Source organism: Capricornis sumatraensis, chromosome 2 (assembly GCF_032405125.1).
Source record: "Capricornis sumatraensis isolate serow.1 chromosome 2, serow.2, whole genome shotgun sequence".
Lineage (NCBI taxonomy): Eukaryota > Metazoa > Chordata > Mammalia > Artiodactyla > Bovidae > Capricornis > Capricornis sumatraensis.
The window spans coordinates 121,645,723-121,670,738 of NC_091070.1; the positions used below are offsets into that span (position 1 = coordinate 121,645,723).

Genomic DNA, 25,016 nt, shown 5'->3' on the forward strand with positions numbered 1-25,016 from the left:
GTCGCGCGGATTTGTGTCTGGGGTTTCGATATCCCCGCCTTCCCCGGGGGTCCGGGGGTGACATTGCACCGCGCCCCTCACGGGGTCGCGTCGCCACCCCACGCGGACACCCTAGCTGGCTCCTCCCCTTCCCCGCTCTTGGCCGGGTCTCCACCCCGCCCCCAGCTGCCCAGCCATGGGGGCCGCAGTGTTTTTTGGATGCACTTTTGTCGCTTTCGGCCCGGCCTTTGCGCTTTTCTTGATCACTGTGGCTGGAGACCCGCTTCGCGTCATCATCTTGGTCGCCGGGTGAGTTAGGGGGTTGGGGAGACGCGGAAGGACGCCGAAGAGTGAGATCCGAGAGGAGCTTGAGGACCTGGGGCGAGCCTGGGAACCTGAGTCTTGCTCCTGCTCAGTGGTGTCCGATTCTTTTGCGACCCTATGGACTGTAGCCCGCCAGGCTCTTCTGTCCATGAGATTTTCCAGGCGAGAATACTGGAGTAGGTTGCCGTACTGGAGATCCTACTTCAGGGAATCTTCCCTACCCAGGGATGGAAACCGCGTCTCCTGAGTCTGCTGCATTAGCGGGCGGATTCTTTACCACTGAGCCGCCTGGGGCGCTCCAAGGGAAGCCTGAGTAGGGGGAGACAAGTTGGAGGTGAAGATTGGGAAGGGTCGAGTCAGGGATCTGATTGATTTGCCCTTTCCCGCAGTTGGTTTCCTCCTTGCAGGGATCGCACAGATTCCTCTTATACTCCTCCCGGCGACGTCAGAAGAGGCCCAGGGCCAAGACTAGTGAAGGGGCTGTGCTGACCTCACCCGTCCCTACGGGAGTATCCAGGAATGGATACCTCGCCCTCTTGTGCTCCTACACTCTGGCTTTCATAGCTCTGCAGACCCTTTAATCAGATTTCTAAGCCTTCCCCTGCATTCAGATCTCTACAAACTCCCTTGGTGGAGACACCTATCCTATCTCCTCCCTGTCTCCCTGGCCATCCGGAAGTCTAAGTTCCGCTTTTTACGCTGCAGCCTTGATTGGTTTCCCTCTTTGATTTCTCAGGATGCCCTCTATCCTTGCTTGTCTGATTGCCCTTGTCTTTCCTCAGGGCGTTTTTCTGGCTGGTCTCCCTGCTCCTGGCCTCTGTGGTCTGGTTCATCTTGGTCCATGTGACCGACCGGTCAGATGCCCGGCTACAGTATGGCCTTCTGATATTTGGTGCTGCAGTCTCCGTCCTTCTACAGGAGGTGTTCCGCTTTGCCTACTACAAGCTGCTTAAGTAAGAAGATGGGATGGTCTGGAGGGGAGAAGGGCAGAGGACTGAACTATAAATGGGGCAGCCCTGGGTGGTGGTTTGGACGAGGAAGCACTAAGGGAAGACATTAGAGGGAAAGGAGATTCCTGCCCTCCCTCATGTTTCCCCTGTCCCACCCACCCCACCACACCCCAGGAAGGCAGATGAAGGGTTAGCATCGCTGAGTGAGGACGGAAGATCACCCATCTCCATCCGCCAGATGGCCTATGGTGAGCCAAGGGAGAGGGACTGGAGGAGGGAGTTGGACACTCGTCTCTCCCAGGGAACCCTCTAAACGTCCACTTGTCCTAAGTGGCTTCTTGTTTTTCTTCACACCTGACTTCCAAGGCTAGGTTGCCTGGAGGGAGAGAAGGTGGGGGGGAAATTGTGCCTGGGAATGGGGAGGGATCACTGGCAGTCAGGCTATAGCGATCTCTGGCATTGATGAGACCCTCCCTCCCCCCAGTTTCTGGTCTTTCCTTCGGTATCATCAGTGGTGTCTTCTCTGTTATCAATATTTTGGCTGATGCACTTGGGCCAGGTGTGGTTGGGATCCATGGAGACTCACCCTATTACTTCTTGACTTCAGGTAAGGTCCACTTTCTTTCTTGTCGTCCTGCCCCATCCATCCCTTAGCCCTCACCTGATTTACTGGCCCTCCCTGGGAGACTTCTTTGGCTCAGCATCTCAGGAGGCTGGGAGAAGACGAGGGATGTATCTCATCCCCATCTCCCCCCTGCAGCCTTTCTGACAGCAGCCATTATCCTGCTCCATACCTTTTGGGGAGTTGTGTTCTTTGATGCCTGTGAGAGGAGACGGTACTGGGCTTTGGGCCTGGTGGTTGGGAGTCACCTACTGACATCGGGACTGGTGAGTTGGGGACAGGGGCCTGAGTTAGAGAGAAAAGAACTTAATGGTGAGTGGGATGGAGGGGAAATACATCCTCACTTCTTAACGTTTAAAAATCTGTATTGAGAGGAGGCAGAAAGGTGAGTCTTGAGACGTCTCTCACCTCAGCGTCAATTATATATCCTGCTCTGGGGATTCTCTGGGGAGGAGTTTGAATGGATTAATCAAACCATAATGCAGATGGCCTGAGGTGAGCAGGAATAGCAGAAACCTTTGGGGGAGCTGAAGATCACAAGATACTTACTGGTGCTCTGAAGGACTGGGGGACTTGAGGGAGATCTCTGGGGAGGTTTGGGTCAAAGGCACAATGGGAATATAGGGATTAGAGGGAGAATCTAACTTCTTTTCTACTCTTCCCCCATCACCAGACATTCCTGAACCCCTGGTATGAGGCCAGCCTGCTGCCCATCTATGCAGTCACTGTTTCCATGGGGCTCTGGGCCTTCACCACAGCTGGAGGGTCCTTCCGAAGTATCCAGCGCAGTCTCTCGTGTAAGGACTGACTACCTGGACCGATCGCCTGACAGATCCCACCTGCCTGCCCAGTGCCCATGACTGAGCCCAGCCCCAGCCCAGTCCATTGCCCAGCATTCTCTGTCTCCTCGTCGGTCTGTTCCACCACCTTCAGGGTCTTGCTTTGTCCACTCGTGTGTGACCTTTAGTCTCTAGGCTTTACCAGGAGCAGTCTGGGTTCAGCCAGTCAGTGACTGGTGGGTTTGAATCTGCACTTGTCCCCACCATCTGGGGACCCCCCTTCCCCTTGTTGTCCAGGACTCCCCATGTGTCAGTGCTCTGCCCTCACTCTGCCCAAGACTCACCCCCCTTCCCCTCTGCAGGCCGACGGCAGGAGGACAGTCGGGTGATGGTGTATTCTGCCCTGCGCATCCCACCCGAGGACTGAGGGAACCTTGGGGGGGACCCCTGGGCCTGGGGTGCCCTCCTGATCTCCTCGCCCTGTATTTCTCCATCTCCAGTTCTGGACAGTGCAGGTGGCCAAGAAAAGGGACCTAGTTTAGCCATTGCCGTGGAGATGAAGTCAATGGAGGTTCAAGGGTAGACGAGCTCTGAGTTTCCCAGTACCCCCTCCCCAGACTGGACATCTTGGTCTTTTTCTCAGGTCTGAGGGGAACTATTTTTGGTGTGATAAAGACCCCAAATTGCCTTTTTTTTTTTTGAGTGGGGGGAGGGAGGAGGTATGTTGGAATTCTTCTTCTAACCTCCTTGGACTGTATTTTCCCTCCTCAACTTGCTCCTTATGACTGGGCTTATACCTGTCCAGCTTTCCCCTTGGTCCCAGGCTTTGGGGGAAAGGAAGGAAGTGCATGTTTGGGAACTGGTATTACTGGAACTAATGTTTTAACCTCCTTGACCACCAGCATCCCTCCTCTCCCCAAGGTGAAGTGGAGGGTGCTGCGGGGAGCTGGCCCACTCCAGAGTTGCAGTGCTCCTGGAGGAGTCAGCCTACCGTGACATCACAGGGAAGGAGGGCAGATTTTTTTCTAGTTTTTAATTGGGGTGTGTGGGGGCGGGGAGGTTTTCTATAAACTGTATCATTTTCTGCTGAGGGTGGTGTATCCCATCCTTTTAATCGAGGTGTTTGTGATTTTGACTAATAAAAAGGACTTTATAATTGTGGGGGAACTTGGCTTTAAAAGGAGGGGATAACGTGTTAATGAGGTTTCTGTCCTCTCATGGCTCTTTTCCAACCTCCTTTCTAACCTGGCAATTTCTGGTTCCCTCCAAGGATAGCTTCGATGCGAGGGCAGGGAATCTGAACTCATGTCAGAAACTCTGGGTTAAGCATCTTCCAGAAGTGGATCTCCCCTCCTCCAGGACTGGAGTCAAAGGAGTTACTCACCCATGCTTCCGTTTGCCCACCTATGCCATCTGGGGCATTAAGCAACACTCCCGTTCTCAAGAGCTCCAGGAGTAAAACCAGACGTGGGGTCAGCAGCTTTAATTTCCAAATATATTGAGCAAAAAAAAAAAAACCCAAAATAAACAGCAGCAACCCTTTTTCCTAAGGGGAGCTCTTACAGCTCTATCTAGGGACAGGGTTATAAAGATGAGGGGACGGGGGACTGTGGGCCACATCCCCCTACAGCTACACACAGTTGAGCCTCCGCATTGTCACCGTAGGGCTGTCCTGATCTCCATGTTCTGAGAGGCTGAAGGTTCTGTTCTTCCTTGAATGAAAGCCTGTCCATACCGCTGTGTAGGGACTGTCTGGAGGAAAGAGGGGTGTTGGCCTACTCCTACAGTATTTTCTGGCCAGTTCCAGCGCCTCACTTGACAAGCGCCGTGACAGCCGAGCAAGTGGAAGGCATCTGAAGTGTCCAGGAAGGAGTCTATGCCTCGGTGGCTCGTGCTGAAGTGAAGACCACACTTTTCCGGTTTCTTAGTCTCTTCCTCCTGGAAGGGAGAATGGTTCGTGGAAATGCCTAGTGTCCAATGTGAAATAGATTAGAGGTGGACTAGGAGCATGCTTTTCGGGACAAAAGAAAGGACTGGAAGATTGGAGAGTAGGACCTCACCGGATCTTTCTAGCGATGAAATAAACAGCCAGCAGAAGGCAGAGACAGCCAACCAGGATTCCTACTCCCAAACTCAACATTTCACCTGGGAGAGAGATGGAGGGTGTCTGCCTAGGACTGACATAGATAGTGAGCCTTTCCCTAACCTGAGGAGCACCATACCCTCAACCCCACACCTCGTTACCTGGGAAAGACCATCTTACCTGTGGTATACGAGGGTCCCACTGCAAGGGAAGAAAACCTGGGTCAGCGAGACCAGATCCCCAGCCAGCTAGAAGCTGCCCTGTGCCAGCCCTGAGGGCTGGGCACATTGGGGCATGGTGGGTCCCAGTCCAAGCAAGGCCTGAGAATCCCTTCCCCCTTTAGCCTTCTTTTCCTTCCTAGGGGCATCCTAGTTCCTGCCACTGAATTCCCCAGTTTCACTTCCCCTTTTCCAGGCCCTGTACAGTCACCTTGGATGAAAGAAGCAAAGACCATCCGCTGATTGAGAGGCTGGGGGGCTCGGTAGTTCTGTACCAGTGGCTCAGAGGGCTCCTCCTCCGTGGAGAACAATGTCTCCCGAAGCTTTTCCAGCTGAGGAACAGAAGCATGGGACTCGGGGACAAGCAGCTCTTGCTTTGGGAAGTGGGGAAGGGTTTGAGGTTACAACTCTGCTGCCTCACCTCTCCACTGCTCACCTGTTCCGTGGAAATCTGGGCCCTTCGATGGAAGACTGTCCAGAGCACACTCTGGTAGCAGGGCGGAGTGGTAAGCGAGCCGTTGTAACGGAAGTACTGTGCCAGCAGCGGCGGGAGCAGCCCTCTCACATTGAAGGGAGGCACGGAGGTCTTCTGATCTGGGCAAGGACAGATTCGGGCTCATCTCCCTCACTGCACCCTTGCTTACCTAGACAGGGTTCCTAGAAGCAAACACTTTGGTCCCTAACTCACTGCCTCATCCCAGGCCTCTCAGGCCTTGAGAAATTTCCCTGAAGTCTAATGTGACTTTGTCTTAAGATAGATTATTAGGGCTCACCTTTATGCTTGATTTCATGCAAGTGACTCAGAATGTGTTCATAAGCTGGATTCTTAGTCTCACCCACCTGGATGGGGAAGAAATGGGGGAGAGTGTTCAAGATGAGTCCATGTTAGAAGTCAGACATTTGTGTGTAGGATACATGGTCTAAATGGGTTGCTGACTTGTCTTGGGAGGATGAGCAGCAACAGACGGACAGAATAGGACTGTGGGATGCAGAGGGAGTGGAGGGGGCCCTCGGAGGGATTGGGGGCCACTGACCTCAATGAGGATGCCCAAGACAGCCAGGCCCTGAGGCCTCTGAGCAGCCTCACTCAGGCTTTCGTAGGACTCAGAGTCATAATGTACGATGTGGAGCTAAGGCAGAGGACAGGGAATTAAATCATTTGATGTTTCCCCACTACCCAGTCCCAAAGGCTTTAATCCTAGCCACCGCTGCCACCACCACCACCACCTCTTGGCTGCAGGAAATCTGCCCCACAAACCTTGCCCTTTCACCCCAAGTGTGACTGTTCTCAGTTTCCAGATCCCTGGCACCAACAGTGCCTACCACTACATCCTAATCCAGACCTTGCTCCTGGTACCTCTGCAGCTGTGGCTTTGCCGTTGATCAGGTGCTCTGACCCCCAGGGGGTTCCTTTCTGACCCCAGTGCAGATGGAGCTGGGCAGCTACATATTTTCGGGGAAGTCCTTCCAGATACAGGGTAGAGGGCAGAGAGAGTTGTACTGTGAGGGAAAGAGAGCAAGTGGTTAGGGTTGGTGGAGTAATATGGATGCATTCCTACTCTCCCCTGCAGTTGCCACCACTTCTTGGGAAACTTGGCCAGCCTTTTCTGTCTCTCTGCACAGCACCCAGTTTTTCCCATGTTGTTCAGTGGCTAACTCATGTCCAACTCTTTGAGACCCCGTGGACTGCAGCATTCCAGGCTTCCCTGTCCTTCACTATCTCCTGGAGTTTGCTCAAATGCATGTCCATTGAGTCAGTGATGCCATTCAATCGTATCATCCTCTGTTCTTCCCATAGGACACTGCTTTTCTGTTTTTTGGTGGCACCCTGGGGCATTGGCATGCAGGATCTTAGTCCCCCAACTAGGAATTGAACCCGTGCCCCCTGCAGTGAGAGCTTGGAGTCTTAACCACTGGACCACTGGCTGAAAGTCCCAGCCACTGCTTCTCTAGTGAAGATCAAGGCAGTACTGTGATGCTCACCCACCCCTCGACCACCTTTGGCTACAGGAGCCTCATCCTCATTCTCTTGTCTCCAAATTTATAGATAAAACCTTCTGAGAATTTAGAAGTTAGGAGAATGCTTCTTCACCTCTGACTCCTAAGATTGGAACTGAAGCTTACATCTCCTTGGAGGCCAGGTCTTTTTACCTGTGTGGCCGTTATTGTGCAGGTTCAAAGGCTCAGTGCCAGGCTGTTCATATCCATGGGGCTGCAGAGGTAGCAAGTCAGGGTCAAAAGTCACACTGTCTGTCTGGATATTGATGGGGGACTGGGCATTGCTTCCACATTCAGGGTAAGAGGCGGGCCAGTGGTCTTGACCATGTGGACCTGGTGGGGTTATCACAGACATTTGTCTTGCCCTCCAGCCCCAACCACCCTTCAGCAACCCTCCACCAAGTTATTTACCTACGTGGAGGCGGACATGCACTTCCCTCCACCCCATATGAAGCCCTCAGTTATGCGGGGCTGGGTGAGAGGGGAGTCCCTGCTGGACTTGCTGCAGCAGTTCCTTCCCATCGCCTATCCAGGGGCAGCGATGATTCCCCTGCTCTCCTGATGAATGGGAAGCAGTTGCCTTTACTTACTGGTTCTCTTGTTGGAAGATACAAGAGCTAATGAGAGGAAGAGGAGATGTGCAGAAAGTCCACAGAGCCAGGGAGGTGAATTTGAGTAAGGGCAGGAAAACTGGGAAAATTATTCTAGAGAGGTAGGGTCTCTGGGGAACGCCTATCAAGAGGCCTTAAGATTCAGACCTGCTGACTTCCCATCATTGACTCCTTGCTCTCACGCTGGACCTTGCATTGACTCAGGGACTTGGTTAAGTTGAAAGGAATCTGGTTGCACCTCTGCCAGGGTCACATACTGTCCTGCTGGCCTCTCCCTCACCCCTGACCTCAGGTTCTGTGCCGGTTCCAGATTCAGGTGGGGGTAGGATCGATCAGGATAGAATGAGCAAGGAGGAGAACTGGCAGCTAAGCTTATGGCACCTTCCCCCACCCGCTTCCCTCTCCACTCCAGCTCTCTCACTCCCACAGAGAGTGATTGAGGACATAACTGGCTTTTCTGCTGAATCAGGGGGTGTGGGATTTGACGGTTAGAACAGGGTCTAAGAATCAATCTGAGCAAAAGCTGGGGCATGGGGAGTTGCGGAAGGCAGGAGCTAGGATGAAAAGCTAACAGAAACCTCCCCACCCACGTGGCATAAGTCTTCCCACCAGGTGAAGAGGTCCCAGTGAGGAAGGGGCGTTGGTAGGCCTGGGTTTCTGCTCTCACCCTCATACGTCCAGTGTTGACCTGCAAGGCAGAGTAACTTGAGTTACAGCCAGCGCAGCCCGAGGCAGGGAGCGCCTCCACTTCCCCCCTCCCTTTCTTCTCCCTCCTTCCAGCACTTCCCAAAGGAAGCCCTGAAATTGGACACCGCAGTGGAAAGGTCGGGGGTCTATTTAAAATCACCAGCCAGGCTGTGCTTGTGCTCGCTGAGTAAAGGGGGAGGAGAATTGAAAAGAGATAAAGCCAGGAGACTAAAATTAACCTGGATCCAAATGTGCAAAATGCCCAACCCTCACTCTTCTCCAGCCTGTGCCAAGCCAGCCTAACATTTGGGCTGAGGTGAGGGTGTAGGCAGAGAGTTTGGAGGAAGGGGACTGGAACAAGGGGAGGGGCAAGAAGTTCAGAGTCGGGGCCATCTTGCTGAGAGGAGAGGGCGATTATTCCTTCGCTTTGAAGCTTTGTACGAACCCAGGCACTGAGCTGTAAATGAACAAACCCAGGCACTGAGCTGTAAATGAACATTTACGTTTCTCCTTCTTGTCCCAGTAACTCTAAAGCAAGTTTTCTCCATCACCAGGAACCTCTGCTCCCGAGGTTCCCAGATGACTAGGAGAGGTGGGAGTCAGGCAGCCAGGCTGGCAGGGACAGGATGAAAGTAAAGCATTGTGTGTGGAAATGAGAGCTGCCAGCTGGGTCACATGCCAGGCTCTCATGCAGTCCTGTCTTCTGGATGGAAGGTCTGGGGTCTGCTGGTCCAGCCCTCACCCAGGGCCAAACTGCTTCAAGGGGAAAAGGAGGCCTTCCTGCAGGTTGTCTCTGCATTTTTCAAATTGCTAGAAACTTTGGGGAAAAATTCTAAATCTCCACCCCCTGCCGCCTGCCTCCTGCAACCTCTGCTCTCTTATTCCCTTAAATAAATCCCTTAGACTGCTAAGATATCCTTGATCTCATCACTGGGCTCTTCGACTGGCTCATCCCTCAGTTCACACAATTCTGAAAAGCAACCCAGAGGAAGGCTGGAGGCAGCTTGCACTCACCAGCTCAATGGGACACCTCAACAACTCAAATCCCCTGGTTCAGGGCAGGCTAACAGCCTTGCCCTTTCCCTCCCACCAAATTCTCAACACACTGGTCTCACATCTCTTCCTCCTCTTTCCTGATTTTTTTCCTTTCTCCTCGGTGGAGATTTGCAGCTCTCCTTGACTAGGCGCCCCTCTGCCCAGTCATCTTCTTTGCATTTTCCTCCTGCCCTCTAGACACCTCCCAACCCGTTCTTCCACCACATCTTAATTCCACATCTGCTCTGTGCTGGATACTGTACTAGACACAGGGATCACAGAAATGAGTGGTAGGGGTCCTGGGGACATTCCTGGAACACCTCAGCCATTCCCCTGAGGGTCCCTTTTCCTCTCCTGGGAGCTCCTGAAAGACCTTTGTAAATCGTAAAGGGACTAACAATATGGACTATTATTCCTACTGCTTTCAGGAAAAACCGGGAAATTGGTCGCCCCATGGAATGGAGACTACTCCAGCACTCTTGCCTGGAGAATTCCATGGACAGAGGAGCCTGGTGGGCTACAGTCCGTAGGGTCGCAAAGAGTCAGACACGACTGTAGTAGCTTAGCACACACACACCTAGAAAGGAGAGGGGACTTTGGCCATGAGGTTTGTAGTCAGGGATCGGGGGCTGAGTTTGGCAGGAGGTGTAGGAATATTCCCCTGACCACCCCCTCCATGAGTCCTCTATCCTTTCACTCCAGGTCTCTTTGGCTCCCTAATTGGATGAGTTTGTAAATAAAGAAGGCCGGGAGGGTAGCCTGGGACTAGGGCAGTGGGGAAAGAGCTCTGAACAGACTTTGTAGTCTGCAAATTGATTCTGCGGGAGGCGTGTGTACATATTCTGCCCCAGGCCAGTTTGCCCCCATCCCCACCCACAACAAAGCTGGAAAATCAAAGGGCAAAGAAGGACAGTGGTCTCCTCCTGAGTCCTCTCTCTTTCCCTCCATCCCTGAGCCCGAGCCTATTATTCTAGCCCCAAGGCTTCCTTTTACACTCTTCCTCCATTAAACATGCAAGGCAACATGTGTACATCAGCACAGACAGACACTCAGACACCCAGATGTACCTACCCCCGTTGGCAGTCAGGATCCAAATCACCTCTAGCAGGAGGGTGAAGAACAACATGGTGTGGCCGGAAGGAGTGCAAGGTACTGGGGGTCTGGGGACGAGAGGACTAGGGCAGGGAGAGAGATGGGGGAGGGAGAGAGAGGGGGGAGGGAGAGAGAGGGGGGGAGGGAGAGAGGGGCGGGGTTGCTGGGGGGAGGACAGGAGTTTCCCGGAGTTGAGTGTATTTGTCTTTCTCTCTTGCTGTCTTTGTGTCCCTGCGGGCTTCCAAGGGATTTGGTTTTCCGTGGGGGTACCGTGAGTTTCTGGTCCCAGGATAAATCTCACTGCTTCTCTTTCTGCCCTCTCTCTTTTTACCTTTCTTTGGAGTCTTCACTTGCTGGCCAGCTACTTCCAATTGCCTCCTGCTTTTAAGGTGGCTCTGGACGGGTGTACGTTGGGGGTGGGGGGGGGCTGCCTGGGTTGCTGGCGAACAGCTCCTTAAATAGCCGATTAAGCATGCAGGATGGCCCTGCTCGGAGTAGAGTGCGGCTGTGAAAACGGGAGCCCTGGCCCTGGCTCAGTAATCCAGCTGGGGTGAGCTCTTCCTTCCTCTGCTATCCACTGTGGAGAAAGGTGTCCCTGGGAATGGGCAGGAGCAGGAATGGAGGTTTTGGGGGTCCGATCCTTTGGGGTCGCATCCAGTCCCCCTCCGAGGGACTTTGGCTTCTCCTCTGAGGGGCCACTCCCTGGGTGTGGGACAGATAGTAGGAGGCCCCGTGCCCAAATCCCTGCAGAATGTGAGGTGCCCTGAAATAGGAAGAGTGAGGAGTTAAAAGGAGTCGGGGGACTCAGGGTGCAGCTGGAGGGTAGGAAGTCAAGGACTAAAACCTTGGTTGTGGAAAGTGAGGAAGAGAAGTGAGGCGGGCGAGGAGAGCTCGTTTGGAGCGCTCTTTCTCCTGCGCCTGTCACCACCCCCTTCCCACGGTGAGGCTGGGTCCACGTGCCTTTGTGGCCTGGGTGGGGGGTGGTTTTGTTTGCTAGATAAAGCCCATTTGTGTGCCCAGCGGGGGGAGGGGCTGCAGCAGCACCATGAAGAGACAGCGGCTGCAACTGCCAGACCCAGCCACCTCCCTCCCCAGGGAACCCAGATCTAGGGCGGCTTTTGTCACTGAAGAGGACACAGACCCTGGGCACGGTGGCCAGGGCAGGAGGAAAGGCGGGGAGACCTTAGAAACAGTCACTACCACCATCAAAAAAAAAAAAAAAGAAAAGGTGGACTCCAGGCTAAGAGAGGGGAGGGAGAGGAGAGACCATGTGATCACATTGGAGTGGGAGAGGGGCCCAGGGTCTTCCCACTCGCCTAACCAAAGCCTGGGGCGGGACTTTGGGGGCTGAGTGAGACCTGCTGCCGGAGAGCTGGGCAAGTGGAGCAGAGAGGCTGTTGAATCTCAGGAATGCAGGCTGGTGCTTGTTCCCCCATGGGACTGGAAATCCTGACTGGAATGTACATCCTAAATCCCTCATTATGAACTGTGAGACTCAAAGATAACCTCAGGCCAAACACTGGCCCCAGTTCTCCCTTCCCTCACCAGAGTCTCAGCCTGGAGGAGGCACCCATGTGAGGTCCCTGTGCCCTCCCTGCTCCTGCCCAGTAGCAATAAATAGTCAAAACAAAGGGAGCAGAAACTAAATAAGGGGGCAGGATAAAAGCCAAGTGAACAGAAATAAAGCATATGCTAGATCATCAGCCCCTGCTGAAACAGGAGCCTGGTTGCTTTTCCGTCCACTGTGATTGATCTGCAAAGCAAAGCCATTTTGCAGATGCCATATCCTTTTTAATTCTTTCATCACCCTTCAAATTATTTTTCCCTTCCAGAAAAATTTTATGTTTTGAGGTTCCCCCTAAACCCCTCTCATCCCATCTAAGAAGAAGAAAAGGCTTAAAGTGTAAAGTAGACTTCCTGGGAATCATGACTGTTAACACAGAGGAACAGAAAAAAGCAAGCAAGTAAGCAGAGACCTCTTTTGCAAGGTAGGAAAGAAGAGGCCTGGACAGAATGACCTCTGCCAGGACAGAGTTCCCTGGAGTGTCCAGGGCAGCGATGCAGCCTCCCGAGAGAGATAATGTGTCTTGTCAGGCGCCACCTCCTGGTTGTCCATGAATTTTAAAAACTTTTTTAAAGTTCCAGTTCAAAATGTCTTGCATGTGATTCCTTCTCGGAAGTGTTTCACTGCTGGTGGGCTTTGGGATTTTGCCTATACAAGTGGATACAGTTTCACCGAGATGTCTCAGCCTCAAATCAGCGCCTTCCCACTTGGGAGTGAGCAGCCCCTCCCAGCCCTTGTGTGTTTCCTCAATGGACAAAGGCCCTGGTATGTAGGAAAGAGGGGAAAGGTGGCAAACTCCAGGGGGTTGCCTGTATTTATTAATTTTTAAAATTTTTATTGGGGTTGTCTTTATTTTTATCTTTACTATGGATATTTCTTTTGTTACCGGGCTGATTTGGAGTAGTGTCAAGAGGACCGTTATATGATTAAAAAAACAAACAAAAAACTCTTCCCACCTCACCTCCCCTGACCTTAGTTGCTTCTCAAACTCTGGCGGTTTTGTTTCAACTCTCTAGCCCTTTGCTCGTTCTGAGCTTGGTGAAAAACCCAACTGGAAACCAAAATGGCTTTCTGGCGCCATCTCCTGTCCTTCCAAATGCAGTGAAATGGGAACTGGGCAGAGAATCGATGGTATCCAAGTGTTGGTGACTTCTGGGTTGGTTTTTCTTAAAAGGCCCTTTTTTAAAAGGATATTTAAACTGACTAAACATTCTAAATAGTCTGAAACACCTTACAGTAACTCACTAAGTGCTCTGAATTTGTGTGGTGGGGAAAATGAGAGTTCAGTGAGGGAGGGAGGGAGTCAGGTCAGAAGGAAAGAGGAACGGTCGACACAGGGAACTTACTCAAACAGTCCAGGTGGTGACTCACTGCTTAGAAGAGAGAATTGATGAGGAGACAGAATTAGATGGATTCAGTTTCCTAAAAGAGCAAGGAACTTTGTGACGTAAGTAACACAGATCCAGAGATAGTCTATTGTGATACTCACGCTTATTATCACTCTCTTGTCTTCTAACACACTGGTACTGAAGGCTCTTAAACAAGCACAGAAGCTTTCAAGAATTAAAGTCAAAGTAATTTAGGGGAGAAGGTGGCCAGAACTCTTTTGGATCATTTCTCAGTTTTCCAGTTCACATTGCGTGGCAGATGCAGTAGAAGAATCTGATAGACAGAAGACAGTTCCAAGTTTGTGGTCTGAACAATTTTAATTAAAAATTAAAATTTTAATTCAAAAGGAGTAAATTTGTGTCATGCACTGATTCCATGCTCAGAGCACTGCCTGGTACATAAATATTTGCTGATTGAATGAATGCATCTGGTCATTGGAACATTTATTTACTTTCTGCCTTTTCCCAGAATTTTAGGCTAGAAGAGTCCTCAGTCATCATCTCAGCTCCCTTGTTATACCCTTTAAAGACTGAGTTTTGAGGGATTTATGGATTCTCCCTTGGCTAGGTATATAGCTGCTAAGCTAAACCAGGATAAAGACATAGACACCACTGAACTTTCTCCTTTGGGTTCTCAAACATCATTGTACATCAGAATCACCTGGAAAGCTTGTTAAAATACCGATTATTGGGCCTCTGCCCCTAAAGTTTCTGATTCTGTAGGTCTGGGGTATGTCCAGAAATTTGCATTTTTTTGATAGGTAAGAGGTCGATTTGCTTCTCGGGTAGCCCTAGTGGTAGAGAATCCACCTACCAATGTAGGAGTCGTAAGAGCTACAGGTTTGATCCCTGAATCAGAACGATCCCCAGAGAAGAAAAAGGCAACCCACTCCAGTATTCTTGCCTGGAAAATTCCATGGACAGAGGAGCCTGGTCGGCTGCAGTCGTGGGGTCTCAAAGAGTTGGAGATGACTGAGCACACACACACACACAAGAAGTAGATTTATTAATATACTTTGCAAAGAGGTTGCAAGAAAATGGGGCACAAGAGGATGGTCATGTCCCAGGTCTTAGTCAAATTACTGGGGACAGGCTGTCAAGTGAGGGTCCTTGGATTGGCACAGGAAAGAATTCAAGAGCAAGCCATAGTAAAGTGAAAGTAGAGGACACATTCCATGGGCAGAATGTGGGTCCTTCTCAGAAGGTGAGAGCAGCCCAGAGATTTACATTTCTAACAGGTCACCTAGGGAGATGGTACTGGTCTGAGGGTCCACACTTGAGAACCAGTGCTGTATATCTACTGAAGGAGCAGAGGTGATAGAGTTTGCCTTTTTCTTTGTTTGGTTTGGCTGCACCACGTGGCTTGCAAGATCTTAGTTCTCTGGATAGGGATTGAACCTGGTCCATGGCAGTGAAAGCACCGAGTCCTAACCACCGGACCACCAGGGAATTCTCAGGAGTTTGCCATTCTCTGTAGAGATTCTAGCGAACTAGAATTGTTCTTTGCAGTCGCTTTTGCAGAGGTTAGCAACAATACCATCACTAATTTACAAACATACATTGAGTGCTAGGCAACAGGGCAGACTCTAGAAATAAAAAATTAATAAGCCACAATCCCGGCCCTCAAGAATTTCACAGTCTCTTTAGGGGATGCAGATACCTTACCCAATTACCAGAATACAGCCATGAGAAGTTCTAAATAGTGGTGAAACAAAGTGTTATGGGAACCAAGAGGAATGGGTAATTAGTAGTGAGATTTTCTTTACCTGATGCCAACAGTCTTGTGATGGTTGCATAGCCTGGGTCTATAGTTATATATAAGAACATAAAAAATGCCACTCCACAGCAGGCAGACCCATGCTTCACTGTCTCTAAGAGTGACACCAAAGACTACGTTGTGTCAAAGCAGCGTTCTCCTTAATATATTTAAGAAGCTGCCTTACCTTCAAGGAAGGATATCATGATGCATGCATGCTAAGTCATTCAGTCGTGTCCGACTCTTTGCGACCTCATGGACTGTAGCAGAGGTGATGGAATTCCAGTTGAGCTACTTCAAATCCTAAAATATGATGCTGTTAAACATTTCTAGCACGTCAATATTGCTGGTCAACATGCCAGCAAATTTGGAAAACTCAGCAGTGGCCACAGGACTGAAAAAGGTGTTTTCATTCCAACCCAAAGAAAGCAATGCCAAAGAATGCTCAGACTCCCGCACAATTGCACTCATCTCACACGCTAGCAAAGTAATGCTCAAAATTCTCCAAGCCAGGCTTCAACAGTACATGAACCGTGAACTTCCAGATGTTCAAGCTGGTTTTAGAAAAGGCAGAGGAACCAGAGATCAAATTGCCAACATCTGCTGGATCATCGAAAAAGGAAGAGAGTTTCAGAAAAACATCTACTTCTGCTTTATTGACTATGCCAATGGCTTGGATGGTGTGGATTACAACAAATGTGGAAAATTCTTCAAGAGATGGGAATACCAGACCACCTTACCTGCCTCTTGAGAAATCTGTATGCAAGTCAGGAATCAACAGTTAGAATTGGACATGAAACAACAGACTGATTCCAAATTGGGAAAGGAATACATCAAGGCTGTATATTGTCACCCTGCTTATTTAACTTCTATGCAGACTACATCATGAGAAATGCTGGGCTGGATGAAGCACAAGCTGGAATCAAGATTGCAGGGAGAAATAACCTCAGATATGCAGATGACACCACCCTTATAGCAGAAAGCAAAGAAGAACTAAAGAGCCTCATGGTGAAAGTGAAAGTGGAGAGTGAAAAAGTTGGCTTAAAGCTCAACATTCAAAAAACTAAGATCATGGCATCCGGTTCCATCTCTTCATGGCAAACAGATGGGGAAACAATGGAAACAGTGAGAGACTATTTTCTTGGGCTCCAAAATCACTGCAGATGGTGACTGCAGCCATGAAATTAAAAAGACGCTTGCCCCTTGGAAGAAAAGCTATGACCAATCTATGCAGCATATTAAAAAACAAAGACATTACTTTGCTGACAAAGCTCCATCCAGTCAAAGTGATGGTTTTTCCAGTAGTCATGATATGGATGTAAGAATTGGACTATAAAGAAAGCTGAGCACCAAAGAATTGAAGTGTTGGATAATTAATGTTGGAGAAGACTCTTGAGAGTCCCTTGGATTGCAAGATCAAACAAGTCAATCCTAAAGGAAATCAGTCCTGAATATTCATTGGAGAGAGTGATGCTAAAGCTGAAACTTTAATACTTTGGCCACCTGATGTGAAAAACTGATTCATTAGAAAAGACCCTGATGCTGGGCAAGATTGAAGGCAAGAGAAGGGGACGACAGAGGATGAGATAGTTGGATAGTATCAGTGACTTGATGGACATAAGTTTGAGCAAGCTTCGGGAGTTGATGATGGACAGGGAAGCCTGGTGTGCTGCAGTCCATGGGGTCGCAAAGAGTCAGACATGACTGAGCGACTGAACTGAACTGGACTGTAGCCCGCCAGTCTCCTCTGTCCATGGGATTCTCCAGGCAAGAATACTGGAGTGGGTTGCCATTTCCTCCTCCATGGGATCTTCCCTCCTCCAGGGATTAAACCCAGGTATCTTATGTCTTCTGCATTGGCAGGCGGGTTCTTTACCGGTAGCGCCACCCTGGAAATTATAATAATTTGTTCCAGCTGCTCTGGTGGCCTCCTCATTCTGCCTGACTTTTCCCTTTTCTTTTTATTCTCTACCATTCATCTAATTCAAGTGAAGGTTGTGTGTGACAACCCATACAAAAGACACTAACACTTAAGCTGCTTCCCTTCAATAGTGAGAAGATTCTTGTTAAAGATATTTTTTTCTTTGATTTTTAAAGAATTGTTATGTGCAAATTGCTGTAGGAATGGGAATCAGAGAATAATATAGCAAAATGAGATCTTGTGACCGCAGGTAGCTTATTACTGGCTTAGTGCTGTGCTCAATCGCTTCAGTCGTGTCTGACTCTTTGTGACCCTATGGAGTGTAGCCTGCCAGGTTCCTCTATGGGATTCTCCATGCAAGAATACTGGAGTGCGTTGCCATGCCCTCCTCCAGGGGATCTTCCAGACCTAGGGATGGAACCCTTGGTTCCTGCATCTCCTGCATTGCAGGCAAACTCTTTACCTCTGAGCCACTGGGATGCCCCTATTACTGGCTTAATCATCCCCCAGATAATTAGTCTGCTCTCAGATCAGATTGTGACAAATGATTTGGTTTTCTTTGGAACCTTAAAGCAAAAGAACAGGCTGTGCTTTCACTGACATTTTATTTGCTTCTAAATATCTATACTTTTTTTTTTTAAAAGCATGAGTTGAAGGGTAAAATGACTTGGCTGGGGTCATATAGAAATATTACTAGGACAAAGAATCAAGCTCTGACAGACTCACTGCTCAAAATGCATTGAGACTTTAAAAACAAAACCAAAAATTTTAAACACTGGTGACATTTTTGACTCTGGCTACTTCTGCGTATTCCTTGCAGCTGATGGGGAGGCATTGCTTTGAGGAGGAAATGCAAAATCAACAAACCTTTTTTTTTTTAAAGCTTCAAGTCATTTGTGGGCAACATCTGCAAACGTGAAATGCAGTTATTAATTCTCCCCTTTTTCCTCACTTTCTACTATCGAATATGCTTATTGTTTCATGTGTTTGATTTAAATAGCGCTGTCACAAGTTGGTTACAAATCCACACACATGGGGAAGAATTGACTGTTTACTCCTTTTTTAAAAAATGAAAAGGAAACGTTGGAGTTGACTCCAGAATGGTAGAGAATATCAGATCTTAGCAATGTCTTGTCTCTTTTCCTCTTAAATATTATTTAAAAAAATAATACCTGATTATTTTAAGGAAAAGAGAAGATTCAAAATAGCAGAAAAGAAAAATAACGTCACTCAAAATTCTCCCAATTAGAGATAAGCCTATTAGCATTCTGCTATCTTACAATTTTTTCTATGAAGCTATAACTAAATGCACATATTTTGTGTGTATACATTTTTGTTTTACAAAAATAGGACCAAACTATATACATAATTGTAACCTTTTCCCTGGACACTATTTGGTGAACACTTTTCTGTATCAGTAAGTGTATATTTCTGCCAGAAATTTAAACTGCAAAGTATTGTATAATAGAAACCTGTTTAAACAATCCTGTGGCTTTGGAGTGGTAGTGCTTGTTTTTTTTTCTCAATTTTTACCTGTGACAAACAATACTTCAATTAGAATATTTTTGTTCATATATATTTACACATTTGTTCAACTATTTTCTGGAAGTAAAATCAAAAGAGGGTGTATCCTTTAAAAAATTATGAAATTTCACACTCATTTTTTTTGTTAAAGTCAGGTTTCTGGAGGTATAACTTATGTACAGTAAAATTCACTAAAAAGTGTAGAGTCCTATGAGTTTTGACAAATACATAAAGAAGTGTAAGCACCACCATAATCAAGACATCACCCTGTCCCTGACATAATTCTTGACCTGTTTCAGACCTTACATGTTTGCCTTTCCCAGATTGTCATATGGGTTAAATTATGGTGGCTCAGACGGTAAAGCGTCTGCCTCCAATGCGGGAGACCCGGGTTCGATTCCTGGGTCAGGAAGATCCTCTGGAGAAGGAAATGGCAATCCACTCCAGCACTTTTGCCTGGAAAATCCCATGGACAGAGGAGCCTGATAGGCTACAGTCCATGGGGTCACAAACAGTCGGACACGACTGAGCTATTTCACTTCACTTTGTAGCCTTTTGACACTGGCTTCTTTCACTTAGCATTCATTCATGTTGCGTATTAGAAGTTTGCTTCATTTTACTGCTAAGTTTTTCCATTATATAGATATTCACAGTTGGCTTATTCATTTACTAGCTGAAGAATCTGTGGGTCGTTTTTAGTTTTCAGCAACTGCAGGTAAAACCATTCAAGTACAGGTTTTTGAGTGGACACATGTGTTTATTGTTCTTGACTAAATCCAGGGACCCCACAGTGACTGAGACAGAACTGTGTATGAGCATCTCCTGTGAAGGTACGGGTCAGCAGTGGACTGTCACACGGACAGGGGGCCTGGGTGCAGCAGATTTGGGTATGGCATAAGCCCTCTTGGAGGAGGTCACCATTAACCCCACCACAGAGCTGCCAGAACATACAGAGGACTGGGAAATAGACTCTGGGAGGGGACAAACAGAACCTTGTGAGCACTAGGACCCAGGAGAAAGGAGCAGTGACCCCACTGGAGACTGACCCAGACTCGTGAGTGTCCAGGAGCCTCTGGCGGAGGTGTGGGACGGTGGTGGCCTGCTGCAGGGCTGGGGGCACTGAGTGTAGCAGTACATGCTTGGGATCTTTTGAAGGAGGTCACCATCATCTTCATTACCTCCACCATAGTTTGGCCCCAGGTAAATAGCAGGGAGGGAACAAGCTCCACCCATCAACAGAAAATTGGATTAAAGATTTACTGAGCACGGCCCCGCCCATCAGACCAAACCCAGTTTTCTCCTCAGTCTCTCCCATCAGGAAGCTTCCATAAGCCTCTTATCCTTATCCATCAGAGGGCAGACAGACTGAAAATCACAATCACAGAAAACTAACCAATCTGATCACATGGACCAGAGCCTTGTCTAACTCAATGAAACTATGAGCGATGCCATGTAGGGCCACCCAAGATGGGCAGGTCATGGTGGAGAGTTCTGACAAAACGTGGTCCACAGGAGAAGGGAATGGCAAACCACTTCAGTATTCTTGCCTTGAGAACCCCATAAACAGAATGAAAAGGCAAAAAGATAGGACACTGAAAGATGAACTCCCCAGGTCGGTAGGTGCCCAAAATGCTACTGGAGATCAGTGGAGAAATAACTTCAGAAAAAATGAAGAGATGGAGCCAAAGCAAAAACAACACCCAGTTGTGGATATGACAGGTGATGGAAGCAGGATCTGATGCTGTAAAGAGCAATATTGCATAGGAACCTGGAATGTTAGGTCCATGAATCAAGGCAAATTGGAAGTGGTCAAACAGGAGATGGCAAGAGTGAACATCGACACTTTAGGAATCAGTGAACTAAAATGGACTGGAATGGGTGAATTTAACTCAGATGACCATTATATCTACTACTGCAGGCAAGAATCCCTTTAAAGAAATGCAGTACTTGGATGCAATCTCAAAAATGACAGAATGATCTCTGTTCGTTTCCAAGGCAAACCATTCAATAACACGGCAATTCAAGTCTATGCCCGATTAGTAATGCTGAAGAAGCTGAAGTTGAATGGTTCTATGAAGACCTACAAGACTTTCTAGAACTAACACCCAAATAAGAGGTTCTTTTCCTTATAGGGGACTGGAATGAAAAGTAGAAAGTCAAGAAATACCTGGGGTAATAGGCAAATTTGGCCTTGGAGTACAGAATGAAGCAGGACAAATGCTAATAGAGTTTTGCCAAGAGAGTGCACTGGTCATAGGAAATACCCTTTTCCAACAACACAAGAGAAGACTCTACACATGGACATCACCAGACGGTTGACACCAAAATCAGATTGATTATATTCTTTGCAGCCAAAGATGGAGAAGCTCTATACAGTCAGCAAAAACAAAACTGAGAGCAGACTATGGCTCAGATCATGAACTCCTTATTGCCAAATTCAGACTTAAATTGAAGAAAGTAAGGAAAACCACTGGACCATTCGGATATGACCTAAATCAAATCCCTTATGATTTTACAGTGGAAGTGACAAATAGATTCAAGGGATTAGATCTGATAGAGTGCCTGGAGAACTATGGATGGAGGTTCATGACATTGTACAGGAGGCAATGATCAAGACCATCTGCAAGGAAAATGCAGAAAAGCAAAATGGCTGTTTGAAGAGGCCTTACAAATAACTGTGAAAAGAAGAGAAACGAAAAGCAAAGGAGAAAAGGAAAGACATAAACATCTGTATGTAGAGTTCCAAAGAATAGCAAGAAGAGATAAGAAAGTTTTTCTAAGTGAACAGTGCAAAGAAATAGAGGAAAACAATAGAATGGAAAAGACTAGAGATCTCTTCAAGAAAATTAGAGATACCAAGAAAACATTTCATGCAAAGATGGGCACAATAAAGGACAGAAATGGTATGGACCTAACAGAAGCAGAAGATATTAAGAAGAGGTGGCAAGAATGCACAGAAGAACTATACAAAAAGATCTTCACAACCCAGATAATCACAATGGTGTGATGACTCACCTAGAGCCAGACATCCTGGAATGTGAAGTCAAGTGGGCCTTGGGAAGGATTACTATGAACAAAGCTAGTGGAGGTGATGGAATTCCAGCTGAGCTGTTTCAAATCCTAAAAGATGATGCTGTGAAAGTGCTCCACTCAATATGCTAGCAAATGTGGAAAACTCAGCAGTGGCCACAGGACTGAAAAAGGTCAGTTTTCATTCCAATCCCAAAGAAAGGCAATGCCAAAGAATGCTCAGACCACCACACAATTGCACTCATCTCACACGCTAGCAAAGTAATGCTCAAAATTCTCCAAGACAGGCTTCAACAGTACATGAGCCGTGAACTTCCAGATGTTCAAGCTGGTTTTAGAAAAGGCAGAGGAACCAGAGATCAAATTGCCAACATCTGCTGGATCATCAAAAAAGGAAGAGAGTTCCAGAAAAACATCTATTTCTTCTTTATTGACTATGCTAATGCCTTTGACTGTGTGGATCACAACAAACTGTGGAAAATTCTGAAAGAGATGGGAATACCAGACCACCTGACCTACCTCTTAAGAAAACTGTATGCAGGTCAGGAAGCAACAGTTAGAATTGGACATGAAACAACAGACTGATTCCAAATTGGGAAAGGAGTACGTCAAGGCTGTATATTGTCACCCTGCTTATTTAACTTATATGCAGAGTACATCATGAGAAACACTGGGCTGGATGAAGCACAAGCTGGAATCAAGATTGCTGGGAGAAATATCAATAACCTCAGATATGCAGATGATACCACCTTTGTGGCAGAAAGTGAAGAAGAACTAAAGAGCCTCTTGATGAAAGAGGAGAGTGAAAAAGTTGGCTTAAAGCTCAACATTCGGAAAACTAAGATCATGGCATCCAGTCCCATCACTTCATGGCAAATAGATGGGGAAACAGTGGTAACAGTGAGAGACTTTATTTTCTTGGGCTGCAAAATCACTGCAGATGGTGACTGCAGCCATGAAATTAAAAGACATTTGCTTCTTGGAAGAAAAGTTATGACCAACCTAGATAGCATATTAAAAAGCAGAGACATTACTTTGACAACAAAGGTCCATCTAATCAAGGCTATGGTTTTTCCATTGGTGATGTATAGATGTGAGAGTTGGACTATAAAGAAAGCTGAGCACCGAAGAATTGATGCTTTTGAACTGTGGTGTTGAAGAAGACTCTTGAGAGTCCCTTGGTCTGCAAGGAGATACAACCAGTCCATCCTTAAGTAAATCAGTCCTGAATATTCATTGGAAGGACTGATGTTGAAGCTGAAACTCCAATACTTTGGCCACCTGATGCGAAGAGCTGACTCATTTGAAAAGACCCTGATGCTGGGAAAGATTGAAGGCTGGAAGAGAAAGGAACAACAGAGGATGAGATGGTTGGATGGCATCACTGACTCAATGGACATGAGTTTGAGCAAACTCCGGGAGTTGGTGATGGACAGGGAGGCCTGGCATGCTGCAGTCCATGGGATGTCAAAGAGTCAGACACGACTGAGTGACTGAATTGAACTGAAATAGGTAGTGCTGGGTTGTGTGGTAACAGTATGTTTAGTTTGCAAAAACTGCCGAACTGTTCTTCCTAGTGGTTGTACTATTTTTCATTCCTGCCAGCAACGTATGAAAGCTCCAGTTACTCCAGCACTTGATATGTTGTTGTTGTTCAGCAGCCCAATTGTTTCCAGCTCTTTGTGACCCCATGGACTGCAGCACACCAGGCTTCTCTGTCCTTCACCACTCCCAGAGCTTGCTCAAACTCATGTCCATTGAGTTGGTGATGCCATCCAACCATCTCGCCCTCTGTCATCCCCTTCTCCTCCTGCCTTCAATCTTTCCCACACTAGGGTCATTTCCAATGAGTCAGTACTTCACCTCAGGTGGCCAAAGTATTGGAGCTTCAGCGTCAGCATCAGTCCTTCCAATGAATATTCATGATTATTTTCTCGTACTATTGACTTGTTTGATTTCCTTCCAGTCCAAGGGACTCTCAAGAGTCTTCTCCAACACCACAGTTCAAAAGCATCAATTCTTTGGTGCTCAGTTTTGTTTATAGTCCAGCTCTCACATCCATACATGCCTACTGGAAAAACCATAGCTTTGACTATACGGACCTTTTCTGGCAAAGTAATGTGTCTGCTTTTTAATACGTTGTCTCGGTTTGTCATAGCTTTCTTCCAAGAAGGAAGTGTCTTTTAATTTCATGGCTGTAGTCACCATCTGCAGTGATTTTGCAGCCCAAGAAAATAACGTCTGTCACTGTTTCCATTGCACTTGATATAATCAATTGAAAAAAAAAGAGTAACCATTCTGGTAGGTGTGTAGTGATATTTCACTTTGGTTTTAATTTAGGGTGTGTACTTTTTAAGGATTCTTGCTATATTTATTGCCATAGTGCCTTCATTAAAGTTATACTCCTCCAGAAATATAGACACAAATTGCCATTCTCTTTTTTTTTGGAGAGATAAACAAAGGACCCTGCAATTGGTTTTCCCCAACTAGGCAAAAATTCAGTATTTTTTCCCTCTCTTGTGACCTTTTAGCTATCACACAGACATAAATTTCACTTGTATCATGGCTAAATTTCTGTGCAATGAATCTTATCTTCTTATGGACTTTGAGTATAAAGTGAGAGATGTGCTCATTTGGAGAAAATTTTAGCTTAAAGACGAGTAAAGTCTACATTAGTGAGTATAGCATGCTTTTCAAATACACATATTGAAAATACCCATCATACTATAAGAAATCATAATACTATAGAAATTTATACTAATGCAAACACTGCTGGTCAAAATAGCAAGTAGGAGAAGGTACTGATTAAATAAATCACATTCCACCGGTCACCCAGCTTCTATTATATTTCAATATATTTCAGTAGGATTGCATTCATCCTTTGATTAGTAAGATTTTGATATTTTGTGAAAGCCATGGGTTTGATGAGCTGAAGTTAAATAGAAACACAACCATAGCCTTGGCAAAAATCTAAACTGTATTAAAAAATAAAGAAACAAAGGAACATAGTTTTTGAAACACATGGCAGAAGAGTATACCAGCATCCTGCCCACAGTTCTCTATCTTGTAACTGTAAGTTTAGATAAGGGAATCTAAACTTCTGCATAGCAAAATATGCCTATATTCTTTTTTCTCTTTTTTATTTTTTAAATTATGAAAGTATGATAACTCATTTACAGAACACTTGGAAAACACAGAACAAAGTTATGTATCAAAGTGAAAGTGTTAGTTGATCAGTTGTGTCTGACTCTCTGCGACCCCATGGACTGTAGCCTGCTAGGCTCCTTTGTCCATGGGATTTCCCAGGCACAAATGCTGGAGTGGATTGCCATTCCCTTCTCCAAGGGATCTTCCCAACCCAGGGATTGAACCTGGGTCTCTTGCATTTCAGGTGGATATTTTACCATCTGGGCTGTGGGGAAAGCCCCCCAAATTACATATAATTCTACTATATA

The 25,016-nt window shown here is 47.2% G+C and overlaps 2 protein-coding genes across 4 annotated transcripts; one reads left to right on the forward strand and one right to left on the reverse strand.

The window, feature by feature from the left end:
* Window positions 1-3,784, forward strand: APH1A (aph-1 homolog A, gamma-secretase subunit). 3 transcript variants are annotated; one of them, XM_068964831.1, is made up of 7 exons: window positions 1-288; window positions 1,086-1,256; window positions 1,428-1,501; window positions 1,738-1,860; window positions 2,014-2,141; window positions 2,549-2,672; window positions 3,017-3,784. In XM_068964831.1, exons 1-7 carry the CDS (start codon window positions 176-178, stop codon window positions 3,079-3,081), a joined length of 798 nt encoding a protein of 265 aa, XP_068820932.1. In that variant the 5' UTR covers window positions 1-175; the 3' UTR covers window positions 3,082-3,784. The 3 variants fall into 3 exon arrangements, with proteins under 3 accessions (XP_068820932.1, XP_068820934.1, XP_068820933.1); XM_068964833.1 differs by lacking the exon at window positions 1,428-1,501 and having other exon boundaries at window positions 1,222-1,256; XM_068964832.1 differs by lacking the exon at window positions 1,086-1,256 and having other exon boundaries at window positions 2,549-3,784.
* A 355-nt stretch (window positions 3,785-4,139) lies between these two features.
* Window positions 4,140-10,457, reverse strand: CA14 (carbonic anhydrase 14). Its single transcript, XM_068965463.1, has 11 exons — window positions 10,358-10,457; window positions 8,232-8,252; window positions 7,107-7,286; window positions 6,313-6,455; window positions 5,990-6,085; window positions 5,729-5,795; window positions 5,392-5,549; window positions 5,167-5,287; window positions 4,918-4,938; window positions 4,715-4,799; window positions 4,140-4,592 (listed from the first exon to the last, which is right to left on the reverse strand). Exons 1-11 carry the CDS (start codon window positions 10,410-10,412, stop codon window positions 4,529-4,531), a joined length of 1,011 nt encoding a protein of 336 aa, XP_068821564.1. The 5' UTR covers window positions 10,413-10,457; the 3' UTR covers window positions 4,140-4,528.
* Between the last annotated feature and the right edge of the window lie 14,559 nt (window positions 10,458-25,016).

Coding starts and splice junctions, on each gene's coding strand:
- APH1A (XM_068964831.1), top strand. CDS start 176: ATGGGGGCCGCAGTGTTTTTTGGATGCACTTTTGTCGCTTTCGGCCCG. Junction 2,142..2,548: donor ACCTACTGACATCGGGACTG/GTGAGTTGGGGA, acceptor CCCCATCACCAG/ACATTCCTGAACCCCTGGTA. Junction 2,673..3,016: donor TATCCAGCGCAGTCTCTCGT/GTAAGGACTGAC, acceptor TCCCCTCTGCAG/GCCGACGGCAGGAGGACAGT.
- CA14 (XM_068965463.1), bottom strand. CDS start 10,412: ATGTTGTTCTTCACCCTCCTGCTAGAGGTGATTTGGATCCTGACTGCC. Junction 8,253..10,357: donor GATCCTGACTGCCAACGGGG/GTAGGTACATCT, acceptor TCTGCCTTGCAG/GTCAACACTGGACGTATGAG. Junction 5,288..5,391: donor CCCAGATTTCCACGGAACAG/GTGAGCAGTGGA, acceptor TCTGTTCCTCAG/CTGGAAAAGCTTCGGGAGAC.